This window comes from Rhipicephalus microplus, chromosome 3 (assembly GCF_043290135.1).
Source record: "Rhipicephalus microplus isolate Deutch F79 chromosome 3, USDA_Rmic, whole genome shotgun sequence".
NCBI classification, from domain to species: Eukaryota; Metazoa; Arthropoda; class Arachnida; order Ixodida; family Ixodidae; genus Rhipicephalus; species Rhipicephalus microplus.
The window spans coordinates 166,734,589-166,757,905 of record NC_134702.1 but is presented as its reverse complement, the minus strand read 5'-3'; the positions used below and the strand labels follow the sequence as shown (position 1 = coordinate 166,757,905).

The 23,317-nt window shown below is 48.1% G+C and overlaps 1 protein-coding gene and 1 long non-coding RNA gene across 3 annotated transcripts in view; one reads left to right on the top strand and one right to left on the bottom strand.

The window, feature by feature from the left end:
* The first annotated feature begins 3,173 nt into the window (after positions 1 to 3,173).
* The window catches only part of LOC119183397 (uncharacterized), a 75,107-nt gene continuing 54,963 nt past the window's right edge, over positions 3,174 to 23,317 (top strand). Inside the window, exons 1-4 of the mRNA XM_037433695.2 lie at positions 3,174 to 3,526; positions 6,813 to 7,074; positions 7,985 to 8,224; positions 9,504 to 9,686. Coding sequence (XP_037289592.2) covers positions 3,183 to 3,526; positions 6,813 to 7,074; positions 7,985 to 8,224; positions 9,504 to 9,686 — 1,029 coding nt within the window. The 5' untranslated portion in view covers positions 3,174 to 3,182. The remainder of the gene's footprint in view (positions 3,527 to 6,812; positions 7,075 to 7,984; positions 8,225 to 9,503; positions 9,687 to 23,317) is intronic.
* Positions 6,570 to 23,160, bottom strand: LOC142804008 (uncharacterized). 2 transcript variants are annotated; one of them, XR_012894424.1, is made up of 3 exons: positions 22,990 to 23,160; positions 8,033 to 8,218; positions 6,570 to 7,039 (listed from the first exon to the last, which is right to left on the bottom strand). It is a non-coding gene; the product is annotated as an uncharacterized LOC142804008 (long non-coding RNA). The 2 variants fall into 2 exon arrangements; XR_012894423.1 differs by having other exon boundaries at positions 8,110 to 8,218.

Genomic DNA, 23,317 nt, shown 5'->3' with positions numbered 1-23,317 from the left:
TTTCTGTTTCGCTTCGTATATACTCTCCCCCAGAATTGCATGTCATCTCAACGTAACAGCAAACGCGTTCAAGTGTCACTTGCACCGTGCTAAAAGTCAGCACGGTCTCAGAATGCTGACGCCGGTGAGTTTCATGCGGAACACGGGCACAGTGGCCGGACGCTGGGTCGGCCGCGTGGCGGAACGCAACTGTACAAGGCGCTTGACCGATCGTGTTGTCTGTACAGTTGCTGAATTACTGACGGGAAAACACTTGCCGTTGTCAGTGCAGCTAACGCGCTTTTTTTTGTACTTGCTTCGTTGTTGATCTGTTACTCGCTGTTAATACTCGGACGAAATGATTTCGTCGAAGGTGTCGCGCTGGCCCAGAGTGTTGAGCACCGTTCCATTAGTTTCGGATTGTGATGACACGCGCGCTGCGCAGCTGACGGGCTTTCCAAGCCGGAGAGAGAGTCGTGCCTTCTGCTTTACAATCTGATGCAAACAAGAGAGGACAATTTGCCCAGTCAATATGGCCGACTTCCAGCTTCATCGCGGCTTTACAACGAGTGACGTGGGGGCCTCTCTTACCTTTCCTTCCTCCGTGAGTGAAGCCGTGCCAACTGGTAAGATGGTGGCTGCGGCAGCCATCTTACTAGGGGCATCATGAGCTGTTGGCGTTCGGCGATCGAGAAGCGTTTCCCTCGCACGCCCAACAAGTTTAACGTGGCAACTTTTCAGGGTAAGGTAGTGCTCAAACTGCGTCCTTGTGTTACTAGTTTTTTTCAGTAAGCTTCGCAATTAAGGCAAATTTCATTGGAGATAAAGTCACCGGTACTAGTCATAGGACATAATTTCTTTGGAAACAACTATCTTTTAAATTATAATTAACGTAGCATTTAGACTAACAAATCATAGCCACTTGATGGCTAATTGAGTACCATCAGAAAATAGCATGCTTCTGAGTTCTTTGGAGGGCAAAAGTTGGCTTCACTACAGATGTCAAAGTATTGTGGGAGCTTCCATTCTAGCACTTCATAAATTCTACCCGCAGTGCGATGCAGATCGTTGTCCGACTGTAGAAACTCGCCCACAACCTTCCATGTCTAGCTCGATCGAGTGCACTGCGAACATCTTTCCTACCCTTACCTGCTTTCCTTCACCCTTTGCGTAACGAGAAGCTGCGGGACAATGCTCTCCGCGATGGACCTCCCGAGGTCCTCCGAGCTCAGATACAGCGGGCCCGGCTCGTCGCTGGAGTCGTCCTAGGGACCCTGGGCTAGGGGTTCCTTCCACGCCCTCCTTCTCCATGCTTTGTGAATAAAGACGTTGCTCTCTCTCTCTCTCCGCTCCAGCAATTATTTTTCAAGCCTCCTTGGAAGCACTTCACCTGTCATTGTAACTGACGGTAATTATGCCAGCGTCTTATAAACACATATGTTAAACAAACGCTGGCAGCACATTCGCTACAAACGCGTTTCAAACGCACTGCATTTGGGCACTGTGGCAAGTCACGTTCAAGTCAAGGAGGCGGGGGCTCCGGATGCTCGGGAAGCGCGCGCCCGCAGCTGTTGCTAAGGGAGAGGGTGGTGGACGGATCATACAAACGCTTGACAGAGCCCGATTGAGAAATGCATTCACATTTGAAAAAAGTTATATAAAATCAATATTTCTTTGCAGAACTTCAAAACAGTGCTAGAGCTACTAAATAGACTCTGACTAGTAGTGCTACTCAACCGTTCCAAAAATTTTGCGTGTACCTAGTAGCTAGGCCTTTTCGAAAACCACAAAAAACTTCATATTTCGCTATTTTTCATGCTAGCTTGAACTCTCTTTATAGGCAATTTTATTAATATTGTCGCTTTAAAAAAGCTTACTTTTGTGCAAAATTGTTTATGGGCAAAATAGACTTCCAATCTTCCCGAGAACAACTTTGAAATCAGGAATAATACGCTTTTTGTCCCACATTTGTTCATATTTCTTCGTTTCTATGATTTCAACGTCAGGGCCTGTCCCTATTGTTCGCCATGCAGCCATGTCGTATCGTACAAGTTTTGCAATATGTCATGTGAACGAAACCAACGCAAAAGCAGCAAGACAATGAATTGTAAATCATGACATTCATGACATTCATATCAGGATTTCATGCTATAACTATTCACTTATGCTCGTCATACAGTCTTGTTATCCTATACCAATTTCGGTATTCGCAACTTCCAGGTATCGGGGCACCGCTAAGCGATGGCGTCTTGAAGCTCTGTTAACAGAATTGAAGTTTTGAACCTGCTCCAGGATTGAAGTTTTGAACCTGCTCCAAACAGCAGACGCTACAGCTTGTTTTCACGCGTTCGTAGTCGTTTTTCAACGTTGTGAATAACCTTGATATTATAACAATCCTTTGAGTTTCTCAAGTTCAAGGGAAAGTAGAAAGAAAAAGAAAAAGCCGACTGATTTTACGGCGAGCCTCGACGTTCACAGCCTATTTGCACCAAGACGAAAATTCAGCGTCCTATTCAAGTTAGCACCCCAAAAAGCTATCAGGAGTTAAGGGGGTTAAATTTAGCTGGCAAATAACCAAGGCCCGTGAATCTATGCAGCACCCATTTTCTGCACGAGTACAGCAACTTCCGCGTTCGCCGTTCACGTGTTTAGTTCTTATGCTCGATGGGTTCCGCTTCTAGAACAGAATGAAAGGACTTGTTCGTAAACGTTCATCGCATCATTACACATATGAGGAGTCTGTGAAGTGCTTACGTGACCTTCACATATAAAGTAACTTGTGCAGCGTTGCGCGCGATTACGTACAGCCAGCAATGTGAACATCGTCGTACGTGTGGGCCTTATTTGCGTTATTTGCGTTATTTCCGGCTAGATAGATAGATAGATAGATAGATAGATAGATAGATAGATAGATAGATAGATAGATAGATAGACAGACAGACAGACAGACAGACAGACAGACAGACAGACAGACAGACAGACAGACAGACAGACAGACAGACAGACAGACAGATGCAGCCAAAGTCGCCGAACTTCGCTAACAAATGCTTGCCATTTATTAAATCTTAGTACTCATTTTGTTTTCATATTACACACAGGAATGTTGCGCTTGAGCAGTCATCAGCTTTTACTCGTACTGCGGTGAAAACGTCACGAGCTAAACTGCGATTGCTGACGAAGAAGAAAAAGAAGAGCCGTGGAGAATGGCGGCGTCGCCACCGCGTCTTGCTCCGTCCCCGGCGGCGTCGCCTGCTTCGTCACTCGGAAAAGTTACCCGAATTTCTCGCCACACTCCTCGCCAACATTCGCCTCCCGGATCGCCGAGTTATGGCCGAACGCAGCCAGGCACACCGACTGTTGGATGTACTGAGTCGGTGGAGCTGTACACCAATGACCAGGGCCCGGTGACGCTGTTCACATCCATGATCGCCGGTTGGGCGGGCTCCCTCTCTATGGGCACCTCCATAGGCTACTCACTGGCTGCTGGACGAAGCCTCACACATGCCAGGAACGATGCTACCGCAAGTGTCGACCAGAAAATCTTTTGGTAAGGCACCTTTCACATTGGCAGAGTAATTTGAAACGTGCCTTCGTTTACTGAAATATGGGCGTCGAGATATAATGTTGCATACTACCCAGTAGCTGACGTCCTCTTGTAACACCATGCGCATATGGGAACTAGTAAGGCTTGTTCAAGAGATACTTTTTAATGTAAAAAAATGTTAGCGTACAGAACAATACATAATGGGGTGTCGGGGTGTCGGTTTTAATTCTGATTTTAGAATAAGTTGCTCGGTTACAGGGGGCACTTTATAAATGTACATATTAGGGAGCCTACATGACCACAGCAGTCTTGTAGGCTCCCTAGTACATAAAGAGACGCTTGAGCACATGAAAACAAAATGTCTGCCGGGGTTTCAGCGGTGTCACTTCTCTTCCTTCTTGACCGGTGGTTTGGGTGCCGGGCCTTTGTTCTTCGAGCATCGCGTCCGACGTATGATAAAATAATTGGCAACGAGGATGGGATACAGGCACGGAGAATAACGTGCCCGAAGTGCTGGCCAGAAAGAAGTGACACAGGCAAGACCCGGGCAGAAACTCGGATCTTTTCACACACCTCTAGGGGCCAGAGAAGCGGTCCCAGAACGGAAACCTCGGCACCACATCATCCGCTCTACAAATCAAGAGCACGTTGGGTCCAAACACGTAACGAATGCAAAATAAGAATAAAAATGTGCTGTGTACACATAAAAATACAAAAAGGTACAGAAACGTATAGCATACATGCGCACCAAGCTTTAAATACTTTACATGGTATAATTAAGAAATGTGCAGCAATGTACCCTTAAAGTAAGAAAACACCTCACGATCCCCTCCCTAAAACAAGGATGTCCACATAGTCAGTGATGCATTTCAGTCTACGGCGTCTACGCCTGTAGTTTTGCCATTCACGTTCAACGTGACGGAAATGTAGTAGCCGACGATCTGCCGGTGAGGCAGAAGGAGCACAAACTATAGGTGACGTCTCAACCTTCCCGGAAGGACGCTTGCTCCCCTGGCTTCTGCAGAGAACTTGGATAACGAGGACAAGCACACTTGAGACCGGCAAGGCATGTGAATGTGCCTCCGAGGCATGAATATCAGTAATAGTCTCAATTACAATATCTCCCACAGTCGGGGGACTTGCAGCCGGAGTATGCACAGTAGTACGTATACGATGGCCGTAGCAGGAACAGCCGGAGAACGCGCCGCCGGAACACGAAAAGGTGCTGCATGGGCCAGAGTAACAGACCCGATCTTAGGAGGCATCGCTGGAGCAGAAGCAGTCGCATTCTATGCTGTAAGGTTCGGCATGACTTTCGAAGAAGAGGCAACATTTACATGTGTGGTACATCAACAGCACGTGCGGTGATAGTCGCATGTCTGATACCACCCCAGTCTGGCGCGCGGTAGCAGGGTACTAGAAATATATTTGAACACCTGTCTTTATTTCGACGTGCCCTATCCCCACCACGGTGGCCTAGTGGCTAAGTTACTCGGCTGCTGACCTGCAGGTCGCGGGATCAAATCCCGGCAACGGCGGCTGCATTTCCAATGGAGGCGGTAATGTTGTAGGCCCGTGTACTCAGATTTGGGTGCACGTTAAAGAACCCCAGGTGGTCAGAATTTCCGGAGCTCTCCACTACGGCGTCTCTCATAATCATATAGTGGTTTTGGGACGTTAAACCCCACAAATAAATCAATGAATTGGACGTGCCTTAATGTCCTTACGTACGTAGTGCTCGGTGATGGTTTGCAGCTCTGCGGGCAGACTTTGCATGTATGGTGTAGTAAAATTTTATCAACCTATCAACAAACCCTTTTCTTGTATATGCCCACTTTCATTTCATTTATTGGTTTCTGATCTTGTGTTATTGTTACCAATGCATTTTTCTTTATTCTTTGAAGTGCCTTTCGTTATTTATTATGTATTGTAGGTTTTGCAAAGTGCTACTTTTGACCCACCCTGTAACGGCCAACAGGTCAACAGTATGAGTAAATATATTAGCGAGCGTTGGAGTTTGAAAGCATTCTGATAATACCTAACATGTTGTTTCATGCTTAATAAACTAACACAATGCGGAACGGTCCCTGACGTTGCTTATTACCATAATAAAGTGGCAAGAAGATGACCACAAGTGGCGACTAAGTCTCACATGAAGCTTTGCTTGTGGACAGGAGCTGCCAGAACAAGCGTCTGTATCCTAGGAGTGGTGCAGGAAAGAAACGCTAGATAATACATTTGTTATAAGGGGTACCTTTAGCATATGCGATAGCGTATCTAAGTCTACCTCGTCCCTTTTCACTTTTGAAAGTGTGGTAGAATGTTTGATGCAATCCTGATATAGCGTATTTAGCCACAAACTGCCACGTAGGGTTAGCATTGGCTCAGTTCGGGTTGGTTTACCGACTGGTGTCTAATATAACACCATAGTGCGCGTTACGTATGGCGAATGAGTTCCTGAGGATGGCTAATGCCCTTTTTATTTTAGTAAATACGGGCATACTTGAACCATGGACGTGTAAATGGAAGGTTCAACTTTCCCTTAGCTGACTAATACGATGACTGTCTAAGCAACTGGACAATGTGGCAGTAAACTTTACTGTATAGGTTCGTTAGAACACGTGGTTCACCTGGATGCAAAGCTTGGTTTAGGTTTTCGAAGGCTTCACTGTAACTTTGATCCTCGTGGTCCTCGATATCTTTCTGTAATTGCAATACACAATATTCAGTTAAGAATGTAAGTTGAATACATATGAAGGCAAAGTAATGTGAAAACGATATATTCTCGAACCTGCTTTGATCAAGTATTAACAATTTACCCGAAAAAAAAAATACCGCGATGACGAGTGCTTTCTAGACTAACTGTGCATTACTTCTCTGTAAGTGTACAACTTTAAGGCATCCTTTCATGCGCCCTTCTAACGCATGAGCTAGTTCACATTATTATGTGCATAGTATACGCTTGTTTATTTTAAAACTTTGTGAAAGCAGAGCAGTAAAGAGAAATACTGAAGCAGGCAGCAAGTAAGCATTTTCAAACATGCGATTCATCACTGAAGACCTTTATGCAGCACTGGTCAAAACTGGGCTGAAAACGATGATGATGAATGTCAGTATTATACCGTGCTAGAAAACAAGTATCTCCAGCTACGTACCAGAAACTACTACATGTTAGTTTGCAAAGGCAACCGGAAAATTTAAAATCTTCAATAATTTTTGAGTTAGGCGGTGTGACAATTCACACGAAAGTCTGAGCATTTACAAGAAGCCTTGTTATTTGGAACTGCAGGTTCGATTCCTTGTTGCCACTGGGTGCCATGTTTGGAGTGCTTTGGGGTTGTTGCTTGGCGTTCTGGCTCGGTCGCCGTTGGCCAATGGCGATCGGTTCCTTGGGCTCATTGTGCGCATGGCTTGTCATCGCTAGGGCACCCGCAGACTCCTGGAACCTCTACGTAGCAAGGTTCATGGTTGGTGTCTCCACTGGTGTCGTCTCGCTCATTGTGCCGGCATACATAGCTGAAATAGCGACGCCCAAGGACCGTGGAAAGCAGGTGCTGATTATTTTTGACAAGCGAATGCGCCTACAATGCATAAATAAGCAAAAACAAGCAAGCAGTTCTTTCAGAAAGAATATAATATACAATATTGCCAAAAGAAACTGCCTAATCATGCAATTGAAAAACGCCAGATGGTGTGAAAACTCCACTATAGCTCCCTTGAAGACATCAGGGTTAGGGGTCATTAAACCTCAACATTTTTCGTTGCTATTCTCACAGTCAAAATGAGTGTGCAACCCAATGGAAGATAACGTGGCCGCCTTATTAAGCTGAGGAAACTTGCAGTCGAAACGAGTGACGGGTACAATGCATGTTGGCATATAAAATGTAAATGAACTTTTCCGTGCACTCCATTAAACGTTGCTGAAAGGAATATTTTATATAAGCATGTTTAGATTGGTAGCTTTGTGCAGAGTAAAAAATGTGCATGCAGTTTTCTGATCATTCGTAGAGTAGATTAGTGTCAAGGACTTCAGAGCAAATAGTTGGATAACCAATACCCATAGGAATGCAATGTTTGAGTTCGAACCGAATCCACACTTTTCGTTTTTAGACCTTGTTGAGAAGGTTTATTATTCGACGTAAACTCTAAAAGAAACTTGGAGTGAACTCTAAAATTGTTTTGGACCATCAAATTATTATCAATAAAGTTCTCCACACCATGCCATATTAAAGTGTTATCTCTCTTGTGTGAAACCACTAGCCTAGCATAAAATGTTCCGTAACGAGACTCATGAAGCCGACGACAGTTATTGCAAGAACGTCTGATGGTGTCAAATGCAGTGGGAGATGTGTGCCTGTGCTAGCTATGAGCGAATAAATATAGTATACTTGTCTATTTCCGCTATCTCCAGGTGCTACTAACATATTATTACACTCCTTTAAAATATTGCTTAAATCCCAGTGTGGGACAATACAGACTTTCATAGTCGCGGGCACGCTATACACGTACGTGGTGGCACAGTTCACGGACTGGTCGCGGATAGCCCTGTGGTGCGCAGTGCCATCTGCCCTGTCTGTGGTGCTCACCATGCGAGCAGTCGAGTCTCCCCGCTGGCTTATGGAACAAGGCAAGCACGACGAGGCCCAGGTAGCGTTGAGGCGGATACGCTTCATCACTTCGCAGGCAGATGGTGAACTACAGGTAAGGTCGTATTTTACTGATAACTCAAAAGTGCCTGTTGGTAGAAGTTTCACTTAAAATAAAGCATTGCCGTAGCAAGTGGCATACTCTTTGGGAAGACATAATTTTCTAGTTAGCCAATGCGACTATGGCACACTATAGAAAGTACAGCTGCAGACGCCTGCCGCGTTTTATTGCGATTGAAACAAGTGACGTTCTGCGAAGGCTAGCGTTGGCACTGGCTACGTCAGTCGCTGTAGCAAAGTATATTAAAAGACTTTTTGCATTGAAGTTCCATCATCCTCTTTATATATATATCCGCTACCTTCACCTCACCAAAATATATACGCTGTTGGTGCTTCATCTCATCGAACGCGCCTCGCAAGAAGCCGATGAGAGTATATATCTTCACACTGCCCCATGACCGACTCACTCACAAAGGAATTTGCAGCACCACTAAGGTACCAGCACCTGTAACGCTCTTCCTTTTATGCTTTATAAAAAAGTACGTCCCGTTTGTTGTAAGGAAGTCTATCGCATACAGAAAGACAAAAGCAACACCCGGCCGCAGTCTCGCGTGGCTCGCCGCTTAAATGGGATCACGAGTCTGATTGAGCTGGCCCCCGCCAAGCTACGAGGTCTTGGTTTTCGAGACCGTGGGAAACTCCCCGCCGGTCCGCAGTTGTGAAAAAAGAGATCATCGTACCTTTTATACTGAAATCGCACAGCATTTACATCTCGGCAGGGGAGACATCCCCATTCATAACAAAAAGTAAATGGAGCACAGGCGTCGACTTCCTGATGATCGCAGGCGGGTTCGTATCTAAGCCCGGATTTATTGCAGAAAATTTATCCCTACATTTGTCACAAAAGCTCTTGCAGGCACTGCATCGAATTCGCTAGCCTAGACCACATGCTGTGGCGTTGCTCCCCGTTACGAAGCGGACCAATTCAATGAAGACAAGTGGCTATTTATTAACAAAAGCGATGAGCTCGGGGCTTAGGTTTGGGTTGTGCAGAGGGCCCACAATGTGGCGATCTGGATTGCCCTGACTGTTCCAAAGTGGGAGCTGTCTGCTGCGCTTTGGTCATTTTTTTATCCATTCATTTTCGTTGGCATTCATTGTCGTTGTCAATCTGTAGTTCCAATGAGTGAATTCCACCGCGGAAAGAACGTGAATCGCTGAATGGAAGCTCGCACCTCTCAGTTATGATCGACCGTCATTTTATATAAGGCCATCTGCTCTATCTGATGTCTGTTGTCAGTTTCTTTTCAATAACTCCTCTATTTGCGCCGCAGGAGATCGAAGTCATTTACGTCAAGTTGCCGACTCCGCTCCGCCACTACATGCTCGCCGTGATGATCATAGTGCTGCAGCAGTTCTCGGGGGTCAACATGATCCTGAGCTTCGCCACCGGACCCATGCATACCACGTCATCGTTGACGTCGCGTGACATCTACGTCACACTTGCGACTGTGCAGGTACAGAGCTTAGAACGCTGGTATTCCATGCAACTGAGCTTGTATACTTTGCCCTAACAGCAATGGAGTATTTGCCTGAAACATGGGATTACGCGCCGTGGCATACTTAAAATCTTGAGTTGCCTGATACGTATGGTACAGCTCATAATCATGTTCTCATTGTAATAAGCAAAAGTGCGAATTTATTTATTTTTTATCGATATCCTACAATGTTGCCTCACTGTAGATGGCTCAGATAAGCTTTGAGACTACTTTGGCATGGGGGAACACTTGAGCAATTGCCGTTAGGGCGCGATAGTTTGAGTAATAATGTAACAATCCGTCATATTTAAAAAAAAGGCAAGGTGCAATATGTTTTTTATGTCTCTCGTTTTATGAAAAGTATGTTTGAATAGACTTAAATATTCGTTACATGAAAGTTTCTGTTATATGAGACACGACTTTTAAAACTGTGTTACAATTTATGCTGTTGTAGGACACCAGTATAGGTGTAACTCGTTTGGAGCACATACAGCGTTTTCATGAATTGCTCGAATTAACTTACCAAATATCCTGAATATCATAGGCATTTGTTCTTATGCTTCATGTATTATCATCGTAGGCTACACGAAAAGGACATCAAGAACTGTGCAGATTTCTAAAACTAGTGGCTTAGTGCCTGTGGCATTGGTATTACTCCGGGCATATTAAGAAGTTGTTCTACAAATAGGCGGCTAAGTGCCTGCGTTATGTTGTAACGTCACCCCATATCAATTGCACAAAATGCACGTAATTAGTGAACTGATGTACCAAAAGTAGCTTTTTATTATGCGAGATAATAATTACTGTCAATAAATATACATGCTATTGTACAGTGCCTTTCTATGTCCTCTGGACAGATATACTACGCCAGTAAGGAATCTCTTCACGCTTTTTGAACTTTTGCAAAAATATTCAATAGCTCTTCGTTCACGCCCTTTATCAATATCTAAATAAAAACCTTTGCTCTACCTAGATGTGAAGACACTGCATGAATTTCAGCCATTTGTTGTATTTCTCTAATTATGAGCTTAATTTGCTTCTTTGAGCAAAATATGGCGTGAATGTCAGTACTTCTGACGTTACTGATGATTGCGAATGAGCGGCAACAAGAATCAAAGCACAGAAAGGAAAAAAAAGGAGGTTCATTTTACGATGCAATGATTCCACAGCCGAAATCTTCCGGTGTTCGCCCTTCCAAGACTTCTTGCATCGATGACATCAGTCAAGCGGCAGCGCAAGACCTGAGGCGTTGTCAGGGCCAGCGCCACACGATATATTACGCTCCTGACCGATTAGCTGCCGGCCTCCGTTACCAATGCTGCTCAAGTGGACGCTCGTGTTGCCTACCTGTTGCAGAAGAATGTAGAGCTCGTCCACCTGAATAAGAAAATCTTCGACGCAACGCAACTGACGACGACGCTTACAAAGTAGAGCCCGAGGCCACGCAAAAGTACAATCGAAAGGTCTACGCTGTGTCTCGAGCGTGGTTCTTCTTCCGAGAGATTGCAAGCAAAGCGACAGGGCTGAGTGCTGCGGGAAACGACCACCGACCCTGGCGGTGCCAGCACATTAACACACAAGATTAGCAACTCCTCACTTTGAGTAGCAGACATGCCGAAAGTGAAGAAACCGTGCCACATGATTGTAAAGTGGTCCTGGTGAACCTGCAGATCTGTATGCTATCCGGTGCACTACGCGATTGGCAGTCCTTCTGGGATCACTTCAGAACTTATCATGCCGCCGGACGAGGCACGAAAACGGCTTCACCGACATCTGTCTCAAGTGTCCTGAGCTGAGTACATGCAGTCCTGCAAAGAGGACGAAAGTGGGTTGAGTACGGGACACGAAAACGTCTCGTACGCACCCTCCCCGAGAGTATCAGCCAGCACACATTCATTCGAGCAGATATTTTTTAAGGTACTTGAGACGCTCGGTTATCGGAAGCGAATAACTTTTGTTGGTCATGTTCGGCATTTCGAAGCAGCCCTCTTAAGTAACGCACAGTATACGGGTAGCTTCGACTCCTAGGGGCCAACGGAGGGACACAGCGGTAATTGTGGAGACTTTAGATGTACCTGATGCGTGTATGGTCACAAGATCACTGGTTAACTGTAATATCTTGGGGCTCCTAAGCGAGAGAAGCCATGATGTCGCAGACAAATAGCATTCCGACATATGGCGCTCACAAGCTATAAGTGCACTACTTGGGTTTGACATCTTAGGAGCAAATGAAATGATAAATTGCTTGTCCGGTTCTCTGACAGTCATGAAAATGAACTTTGATGGACCGTTAAGGGAACAATGAAAGCAGAAGAAAGTTCACAACCTAGCGTTTCATATTTGCGCTGCCGTACAACTTTTCTTCCTGACTGCGATGCTTGTGCGATGTGGCATTCAAACGTCATCTGAGTCGAGCCATCTACTGAAGAAAAGGACAAGGCTGAACAGGGCATCATCAAGATAGACGGGTGCTACCAGGTCAAACTAAAAAGTAAAATTACAGGAATACCTTCAGGCAGTGACAACCACAGATTAGCCATGTGCTGCTTGCAAGTGCAATACAACTGGTTGAAGAGGTCGAACTCTTGAAGTAGAGTGGCGCAACAATCACAGTAGATGTTAAGGAAGAACATGCAGTGCAAGTTGAAGCACCTTAGTCACACGGTAATGTCTATTGCCCGCCTTCATATTGTCACGGGGTCGTGACGTGGCCGAAGACAGGAGACTTCTTGTTGGAATTTAACTGTTTATTTGGGCGAACCTGTGCCCGGTAAACACAAAGTCCAATTACAGCAGCAGTCTCGCACAGATAGCAGTCTCAGACTGATAGCGGCGAACGGAGCGTCGGCCTTCGATCAACAACTGACAAGCGGCGAAGCGCGTCGGCATTTATACTCCCGCCGTCGAATGTTCTAGCGCTATCGCTGGCGGCGGCGTGCGTTCCAGAACAATCTGTACCATTCGCACAGTGGGCGTGATCTTATTGAAATGATCTACTACAGTCCGGAACCCTCTAGAAAACTGCAGGCGCGGTTTGCGCTGAGAATCGTGTGGTGTTTTGGGACGATAACAAAAACTTGGGAAATGAAACGTGGCATTGCCCCCCTCTATAAAAGGCATCGTCTCGATGCTTTAACTAAAGATGAAGGTACAATAATAATGCAAGAAAGTACAATGAATAAATTACGATACAACAATAATACAAAAAACACTGGTTCAGTTTGTTAACGCGCATGAAACGGCTTGAGGCGCGCGACATGGACGACTTCAGGTCGCGATCGGCGTCGTTGAGAGTTCGTAATGCCGTCGGGGACAACCTCGTAATCAAGTGGGCCGAGACGTCGAACCACCCTGTACGGTCCGAAGTACCGTCGCAGAAGCTTTTCACTTAGTCCACGTCGGCGTATCGGCGTCCACACCCAAACACGTTCACCGGGCTGGTATTCCACGAAGCGTCGTCGAAGGTTGTAACGGTGGCTGTCGGTCGTCTGTTGATTCTTGATACGGAGACGCGCAAGTTGTCGGGCTTCTTCGGCGCGATGAAGGTACTCGCTCACATCGAGGTTTTCTTCGTCGGTGACGTTGGGTAACATGGCATCGAGCGTCGTTGCCGGGCTCCTTCCGTAGACCAATTTGTATGGAGATATCTGCGTCGTCTCTTGCACCGCCGTGTTGTATGCGAACGTCACATACGGAAGAATGGCATCCCACGTCTTGTGTTCGACATCGACGTACATTGACAGCATGTCGGCGATCGTCTTGTTAAGCCGCTCGGTGAGGCCGTTGGTCTGTGGGTGGTATGCTGTCGTCCGGCGGTGGTTTGTTTGGCTGTATGCCAAGATTGCTTGAGTTAAGTCGGCAGTGAATGCCGTTCCTCGGTCGGTGATAAGGACCTCCGGGGCGCCATGACGTAGGACGATATTTTCGACGAAGAACTTAGCTACCTCGGATGCACTGCCTTTTGGCAGGGCTTTTGTCTCGGCGTAGCGGGTGAGGTAGTCGGTGGCTACCACGATCCACTTGTTTCCGAAAGCCGACGTCGGGAACGGCCCCAATAGGTCCATACCAATCTGCTGGAAAGGTCGGCAAGGTGGATCAATTGGCTGCAGAAGTCCCGCTGGCCTTGTCGGCGGTGTCTTGCGTCGCTGACAGTCCCGGCATGTCCTGACATAACGAGTGACGTCGGTGGTAAGACGCGGCCAGTAGTACCTTTCTTGTATCCTCGCGAGCGTGCGAGAAACACCGAGGTGCCCTGCCGTCGGATCGTCGTGCAGGGCCTGCAGGAGTTCTGGTCGCAGAGCTGAAGGCACCACAAGGAGATACTTAGCCCGAAGCGGTGAAAAGTTTTTCTTTTGTAGAAGACCGTTTCGTAGAAAAAACGACGCAAGTGCGCGCTTGAATACCTTCGGGACTTCGGCGGTCCTGCCTTCGAGGTATTCTATTAGGGCCTTAAGTTCCGGGTCGGCCCGCTGTCGTTCAGCGAAGTCGTCGGTAGTTATCGTTCCCAAGAAGTAGTCGTCATCCGGGTCGTCGGGTAGCGGTTGGTCGACAGGCGCACGAGAGAGACAGTCGGCGTCGGAGTGTTTTTTGCCGGACTTGTAAATGACAGTAATGTCATATTCTTGAAGTCTCAGGCTCCATCGTGCGAGGCGACCTGAAGGGTCCTTCAAAGTGGCTAGCCAACACAAGGCGTGGTGGTCGCTCACAACTTTGAAGGGCCTGCCATAGAGGTATGGGCGAAATTTCGACGTAGCCCAGATGATGGCGAGGCACTCCTTTTCTGTTGTGGAATAATTTGCTTCTGCTTTGGATAGCGATCGGCTGGCGTAACTAATAACCCTTTCAAGTCCGTCAGCCCTCTGCACAAGAACGGCGCCAAGACCTACGCTGCTTGCGTCAGTATGTATTTCTGTCTCGGCGAATTCGTCGAAATGGGCAAGCAACGGAGGCGTCTGGAGGCGATGTTTAAGCTCCTGGAAAGCGTGTTCCTGTGGCGTTTCCCACTTGAACTCAACGTCGGCCTTGGTAAGGTTAGTGAGAGGATCGGCGATGCGGGCGAAGTTTTTCACGAACCGCCTATAATAGGCGCACAGGCCCAGAAATCGGCGCACGGCTTTCTTGTCAGTGGGCGGCGGGAATTCGGCGATGGCGGCTGTTTTCCGTGGATCAGGACGAACTCCAGACTTGCTGATAACGTGCCCCAGAAACAAGAGCTCTTCATACGCAAATCTGCACTTTTCTGGCTTCAGTGTGAGTCCGGAAGTCTTGATGGCTTGAAGTACAGCTTCAAGGCGCCGAAGATGCTCGTCGAAACTCGAAGAAAACACGACGACGTCGTCCAAGTACACAAGGCAAGTCTGCCACTTCAATCCTGCCAGTACTGTATCCATAACGCGTTGAAAAGTTGCAGGCGCTGAGCAAAGGCCGAAGGGCATCACCTTAAACTCGAAGAGGCCGTCCGGTGTTATAAACGCCGTCTTCTCTCGGTCTCTTTCGTCGACTTCGATTTGCCAATAGCCAGTCTTGAGGTCCATTGACGAAAAGTACTTGGCGTTATGGAGCCGATCAAGTGCGTCGTCTATTCGTGGGAGAGGATACACGTCCTTTCTTGTGATTTTGTTCAGGCGGCGATAATCGACGCAGAAACGTAGGGTTCCATCCTTTTTCTTCACTAACACCACGGGGGATGCCCATGAGCTGTTGGACGGCTGGATAATATCATCCCGCAGCATTTCATCAACTTGTCTCTTGATGGCCTCACGTTCTCGCGTCGAAACCCTGTACGGACTCTGACGGAGTGGTCTGGCATTTTCTTCGGTTATGATGCGATGTTTCGTGATTGGGGTCTGCCGAATTTTCGATGACGACGAAAAGCAATCTTCGTATTGCAGGAGCAGGGCCTTGATCTGTTCTTGCTTATCGTTCGGAAGTCTGGGATTGACGTCGAAAGCTATGGGAGGGGCTTGGTTCCTCTGAGCAGGTTCCGCAGAATCGGCGAGGGCGAAAGCACTGGTGGCTTCGATAATTTCTTCGATGTATGCGACCGTTGTTCCTTTGTTAACATGTTTGTACTCATTGCTGAAATTTGTGAGCATAACCGTTGCTTTGCCTCCCCGCAACTCTGCAATTCCTCTTGCGACGCAAATATTTCGGGTGACCAACAGATGCTGACTGCCTTCAACGACGCTTTCGAAGTCAGGTGATTCAGGAGCGCCGACTGAAATAATGACGCTTGAGCGAGGCGGAATGGTGACTTGTTCTTCCAGCACATTCAAGGCATGGTGTCTAGACGGCGTGCGCGGTGGTAGTGCTTCTTCTGTGGATAACGTTATCGACTTTGTTTTTAGGTTGATGACAGCACCATGGAGGCATAAGAAGTCCATGCCAAGGATGACATCTCTCGAGCAACGCTGTAGGACTACGAAGTCTGTAGGATAAATACGGCCATTAATGGTGACTCTCGCTGTGCAGATTCCTGCAGGCGTTACGAGATGACCTCCGGCTGTGCGGATTTCAGGGCCTTTCCAAGCTGTCCTAACTTTCTTTAACTTCGCGGCGAACGACCCACTGATGACAGAATAGTCGGCTCCAGTATCGACGAGAGCGGTCACACTGTGGCCGTCGATAAGAACGTCGAGGTCGCTAATTCGCCGTCTCGCATTACAGTTAGGGCGTGGCGTCGGGTCACGGCTGTGTCGACTTGTTCCGCTGCTTCCATGTTGCGTCGTCAGGCCACCTTCGGTAAGTGAGCTTTCGTCGTCAGGGCTTTGCCTGGTTGGCGTTGTGTTCGGAAAGCTCCGTCGCGGCGTCGTCGTCGTCGTCGTCGTCGGAGGATCTTCGGTAGTTCGTCGCACAGCAACCGCACCTCCACCGGTTGCTGCCCTTAGTTTCCCGGATACGGGCTAGGAGACCGGCCCCGCGTTGGGCCAGAGTACTGTCGGTGGTGCGGTGACGTGCGGCGGCTGGGCGACGGCGAACGCGAAGGGCTTCGTGGTGTCCACCGAGTTCCTGTTAGGTAGTCGGCGATGTCCCGTGGTCGTTCTCCTGGCTGTGGGCGCGGTGCATTGACGGCGAAGCCACGCAATCCCATCTGTCGGTACTGGCAACGGCGGTATGTGTGTCCGGCCTCGCCGCAGTGGTAGCAGAGCGGGCGATGGTCAGGGGTGCGCCAGACGTCAGTCTTCCTCGGTGCACTGCGCTGGGCCGCTGGCGAACGGTATGACGTCGGTGGGGGTGGTGGCGGCGGTGGCGTCTGTCGACGGAAGTGCGATGGGGCGGCGTTTTGGCGTGGACGGGGAGTAGCGTTGTGGCGCAGTGCAGCGGCGTAGCTCATAGCTTCCGGCTCGGGCAGCGGTGCGTGGGGAAGTTGAAGCGATTGCCGAACTTCTTCTCGCACAATGTCGGCGATCGAATCCACTTGAGGCTGCGCCGAAGGGAACAGCTTGCGCAGCTCTTCCCGCACGATCGCTCGGATCGTTTCACGCAGGTCTCCGGAGTTACTTGCTTGAGCAGCAGCGCTGTCTGCCGTCAGGCGACGATTATACTGTCTGGTGCGCATGTCCAGGGTCTTTTCAATAGTGGTCGCTTCGGCTACAAATTCTTGGACGGTTTTCGGTGGGTTTCTCATCAGCCCCGCGAAGAGCTCCTGTTTGACCCCTCGCATGAGGAAACGAACTTTTTTCTCTTCAGGCATGTCTGGGTCAGCGTGACGGAATAGTCGGGTCATTTCTTCTGTGAAAATGGCGACATTTTCATTTGGTAGCTGAACCCGGGTCTCTAATAAAGCAGCGGCCCTCTCTTTTCGAGCGACGCTCGCGAACGTTTGCAGGAATGCGCCGCAGAAAACATCCCACGTTCGGAGCGTGGACTCCCGATTTTCGAGCCAGGTCCTTGCGGTGTCTTCTAAATAGAAGAACACACGACGCAGCTTTTCGTCATGGTCCCAGTGGTTGAGGGCGGCCACACGGTCGTATGTCTCTAGCCAGGACTCCGGGTCTTCGAACGATGACCCATGGAAAATTGGTGGTTCCCTGGGTTGATGCATGACCATCGTGGGCTGGGACGCTGCGGTTGTCATTGTCGCTGCAGTCGCGGTCATGGCCTTGGTCTTCCGCGGCTTGTCGTGTAGAAGCCCGTACTCCGGTGGTAGCCCTTACTGTCGGCGGCTTGTTCGCTGCTCCTGGTTGGCGTCGGTGTCTTCTCCGCGACGTGGGCTGGGTTCACGGCTTGACGGGGGCGTGCGGTACATGAACGAAGCAGCACCTCCACCAGATGTCACGGGGTCGTGACGTGGCCGAAGACAGGAGACTTCTTGTTGGAATTTAACTGTTTATTTGGGCGAACCTGTGCCCGGTAAACAGAAAGTCCAATTACAGCAGCAGTCTCGCACAGATAGCAGTCTCAGACTGATAGCGGCGAACGGAGCGTCGGCCTTCGATCAACAACTGACAAGCGGCGAAGCGCGTCGGCATTTATACTCCCGCCGTCGAATGTTCTAGCGCTATCGCTGGCGGCGGCGTGCGTTCCAGAACAATCTGTACCATTCGCACAGTGGGCGTGATCTTATTGAAATGATCTACTACAGTCCGGAACCCTCTAGAAAACTGCAGGCGCGGTTTGCGCTGAGAATCGTGTGGTGTTTTGGGACGATGACAAAAACTTGGGAAATGAAACGTGGCAATATGCAGTCATCCGCCAAGATGCTAGCATGAGAAATCTTCGTGATCTGTTGGAGGCGTCGTCGCATGCGCGAGGTCGTCCCTGCCACAATGACGCTCTGCTGAGTGGTTCAAAGGCCACCGCTGAGTTTAAGCAGCTGCTACTCGTCGTCTATAGTCCACCAGGCGCGCAGGGGAAGTTTGTGTAATGTTTTTGGTGGGGTTATCTGCCAGAACGCGCCATAATATCGGCAGAAAACACATCGAGACAGTGACTTGTGCGATGGTCTAAAGGCTGAAGGCCTAGCTGCTGTGAGCCTATGTATGACTACAGAGCACGTTCAGTTTTTTGATAGCCGGACAGAGTTGTCAGTACACTCAAGAAAGAACAATACTGCATGAATCTTTTGGGGGTGACTGTGTTCTGGAAGGGCAGAAAAAGCGACTCGTCAGTTAGTGTATATTCTGGAGGCAAGCCAGTGACAGTTGACTGCTTAGTGATCGCCTTGGCCCCTTGGAAATATGTTACTGATGATTGCTGACGGGTGGCAAAATGGAGACATGGAAGAGGTGAAAGAAGACCTTTGAGGCACGAGATGTAAATAGAACATACAGGTCTTGGTCTAGTGTTCTGGTTCTTTACCACACACAAAAAGGAAGAGGATGACCCTAACTTTCGGTCTGATGGTGTCAGGCCGCAAATTTGCAGCGGGGTGGGTGTTCTGCCAAGCGACTATAACTTCGTTCTACCAAGCACCAGGCCAGAAGTGCGTTTGCATTTGTTTAACCCGTAGGTGCTTGGCGGCCGCAACTCTCTGTCTCCCATGGCAGCGGTGGATGTTGAACGATGGCACCAAGGCTGTGGTGGATTAGGGACGCCCAGGGGCCTCCGCAGAAGCGCACAGGGCTACCTTTCAACATCCGAGCGCCACGTCGGTGTACTCCTCTACCCATTCAGAAAAGCTGGTGTGTTTCCGGTCAGCACTCGGAATCGAACCCGGCACATTCCACATAGGAAGTGGACGCTCTAACCATATAGCCACCACTGTGGTTGTAACCACGAAGGTTTTGATTTGATTGATATGTTTGGTTTAACGTCTCAAAACCACCATATGATTATGAGAGACACCGTAGTGGAGGGCTCCGGAAATTTCGACCACCTGAACTTCTTTAACGTGCGCACAAATCTGAGTGCACGGGCCTACAATATACCCGCCATTATCGGAAACGCACCCGCTGCAGCTGGGATTCGATCCCACGACCTGCGGCTTATCAGCCGAGTACTTTAGCCACTAGACCATCGCGACGGAGCTAATCATGTAGGTGAACAATGCGGCTATGGTAAGGTGCAGGAAACAGTGACACCAGAATCACTGCTTTTCTTTGCTTGACCATCGCCATACCTAATTCCGAGACCATTGAGGATACAGGCAAAAAAAATGTCCTGAATTTCTAGCTTTACCTCATGTGAGCCGTGCTCTATCTTTCACCATAGAGGTGTTTATTTATTGAGCCCGAAATAAAACCTGCATAAATAGCGCTAACATTATAAACTGGTTTGCTTCACGGGTAAGACGCTTTGGTATAGTTTCGATACTTTCACATTCTCGAAGCTTGTGTGTTTAGCCAGCAACAAGGAAACAAACACACAATCTCCCACTAAAGGGAATTATCGGTAGATGCGAAGCACGGGGCACGAACGCTCACACTGGCTGCGGCGTTGAGGCTCATTGAGGCGTTGCACGAGAGGGAAGCCTGGAAAGGCGAAAACCACGCACTGACTGACCATTGTTTCCTACTGAAACATGCCATGCACTGCTAACTGGCAATGAGAGACAGAGGACGGCGATTGGACGCAGGTATCCGCAGTTCACTTTTAGTTAACATGCGTGCTGCAAGTGTTCGTTGTTCAACAAGAGAGAGAAAGATGAAAAAAAAAAACTTCATTCTATCTATATACCGGGAGTAAATGGTAGGTGACGCGATGTAACGCACAGAATAAATGTGCCACCGGCACCACCTTGGAGGTTGATAGTCAGAGTGAATGGTGGTACAGCGCGAGCAACCATTGTTCTTTTTTTCAATAAAGAAGCTCACTAGCAAGCGGTGCCTGCATAAACGTTGCGAGGTGATCGAGGGGGAGTAAGAGAAGAGCGGACACGCATACGCATTGGAGATGCAAACGCCGCGGGAGAGATGCGTAGAGGCGAGAGAAGGGAGCATAGAAGAAAAGGGGAGCGGGCGCGCATGCGAAATGAGTGTATAAACTCTGCGGAGAGGGATTCCTAGAGGTGAGATAGGGAGGAGGAAGGGTAGACTGGCAGACGTTGTCGGCATTATGAGGCAAGATAGGGGAGAGCTAACAAGGAGAAGAGAGATGGGGGAGGGGATGCGCATGCGCAGTAAAGATGGTCACGCCGCATACCGGATTGAGCTCGATCCTAATATTTTTCACATCTAAAACAATTCAAGCATCTCCACGAAATGAATCTTGACAAGTGGGTGAAGCCCTGTATAACAAATAGGTGAGCAGGTTTGCTACCTGAGCGTTGGACCATATAATGAAGATTGAGTGGCATAAAGTGCATATGGTAGTGTAAACCTATAGTCGTCTTAGGCAGTTCAAGGACGATCCATAAGTGACTGGAGGAGAGAGAAAGCCTCAAAGTGAATCCGAGCACCCGTGATTGTACTGGAGGCAATATACAATTTTGTTCTGCGTAATTTATTGAGACATATAGTGCGCATTGTGTGCCTTTGTGGATTCCTCAAGAAGCTTGATCATATAGGCCTACTTTAGAAATAAGCAACTTATCAATATCTTCTTGACAGGTTATTTTCACCGGAACGGTGATCTCTTACCTAATATTTAGCCTATATGTCTACGTTCAACTCTACAGTAAAAGCTCTTCTTGTTTCTCGCATACGTTTCGAATTTTGCAACTGTTTTATGCCATGATCTCAACGTAAAACTAGGCTAGGTCCAAAAGTGATTCAGCCATATAGGAAAGTGGCCGTTTCCACGCAAAAGCTTGAATATTGCCGCGAAAGCAACCAATCGTAATATTAGACAAAGGCAAGCAGCTCCCTCATTTCGTGACACCACATTTGCGGTGAGCAAACTGACCTTCGGGCTTTCTTTGCATATAACAAAAACTTTCACGATATGAGCACAACGTGCGCCGAAACGATGAGCCATCTGTTGAACTTCCCACTAGCGATAGTTGCTCGAGCACAGGTGATCATGTCCTGTAAATAGGAGAACGGGTGCCCTATGACTCCTATGCCCCTACGGTGCGACAAAACCGACGGGGTGGTGCTACAGTGTGCTACAAACGATGTCCTTAAAGCACTTCCTTCGCACCTTCTGATGGGCTCTCCCAGGCCGAAACGCCTCCGAAGTGTGCTTACCACCACTGGAAAGTGTTGCGTTTAACGAACTCCCGGTTAGCATGTTGTATGTAGTGGGAACGTGCGGCTCGGCCAGAAGACCCCGTTTGAAGACTCCGAACTGCAGAGGGCTTCGTTAGGAAGTGCAATACACTGATCGCAAGCAAGAACCGGGAAATCAAGGACTCCGAAAGTTTGCCGATTGCTAGGCTGAAAGCCCCACCCATAGTTGCCGTGAATTTACCGCCTTAATAGAGTATTTTTCCTCGTCTTCTCCCTGTAGGACACTTACATGCATGCATGAATGACTAAACGCGTTGCACTTATGAGTGAAGGGCCACAGGTTCGAAATATCTATCCTGTTCTTCAGAACATTTTTTCTTGAATTATTTTTTGTTGGTGTTATATTAAAGGGGTACTGACAAAAAATTTAGAGGCCGAGATAGCCTGCGGGGTCGATTCTCGTGAACATTCTTATATCATCTGCAAGATATCAACAGCGAATATAGCTTAAAAAGTACTTTAAAATAATTTTGAAGTTTGCATGAGTGACCGACTCCATAGCGCTATAGACATCCTCGGAGGTGACCCCGAGATGACCCCCTACTTCCCTGACATCACCACGCTGCTGTGAACAAAACAAGTTATGATGACGTCATAGCCGCCATTTTTCTTTTGCCGCGTTGGTTCCCGAAGTCTATATTTCTCGGCGGCTGGTTGCGAGTGCATGGCCGTGGCGCACGCTTAGAAAGTATTGTGTTGGGGAAATTCCAGTCCCGTTTCCTATTCTAAAGTAATTCTTGATGCGGACCGTGCGGAATTGCGTCACAGCTCTTTGTGCTGACGTGGTCAAGAGCTGCACACACTAGGTGGCAACAGTTGCACCCAGTTTTTGGAACTATCTCAAACCGAAACTGAGACTAATTGATAATGACGGGTCTGTAATTATTAACCTGTCGCATGCTGCAGCAAACGATGTTTCGTGTCATGACTAACAGGCCCTCAGCAACGCATTGCAGCAGAAAAACGCGAGGCCAAAGTTTTTGTGTCAGTACCCCTTAAGATGCCACCAACTTTCTAAGGCTCATTTGTAGTGTATGTATCCTTCTAAATTTTTGTTTGGCCACTATTGACGTGTCAACCACATAGCAAACCTGCCCCGCTGAGGGTGTGGTAGCATTAAATAAGACTGACAGGCTGCTTATTGAACGACGGTAATCGAGTGCCATACGTACATCTCCTCTCCTGCGTGACCAGGTGGACAGTGGACGAGCTAGAAGAGGAACTTGTGCGTGTGTCTGTTTTCTGCGTGCACCTAGAAGTTACTGATGGCGAACTTGATGCGGGTCACTGAAAGCGACGGAACTCATTCCGGTGTCTATAGACAAACAAACACCCTGATTGTCAGACCATTACATAATTACCTACGCTGATCTGATACTTAAGGTTCTACTTAAACTTAACAGCGAATAATTCGGGCAAATTAGCGAAACTGCTTTAACTCTTTCCTTACCACGCCACTAGGCATCGTTCACCGGTGAGCGACGATTTCACGCCCCTATT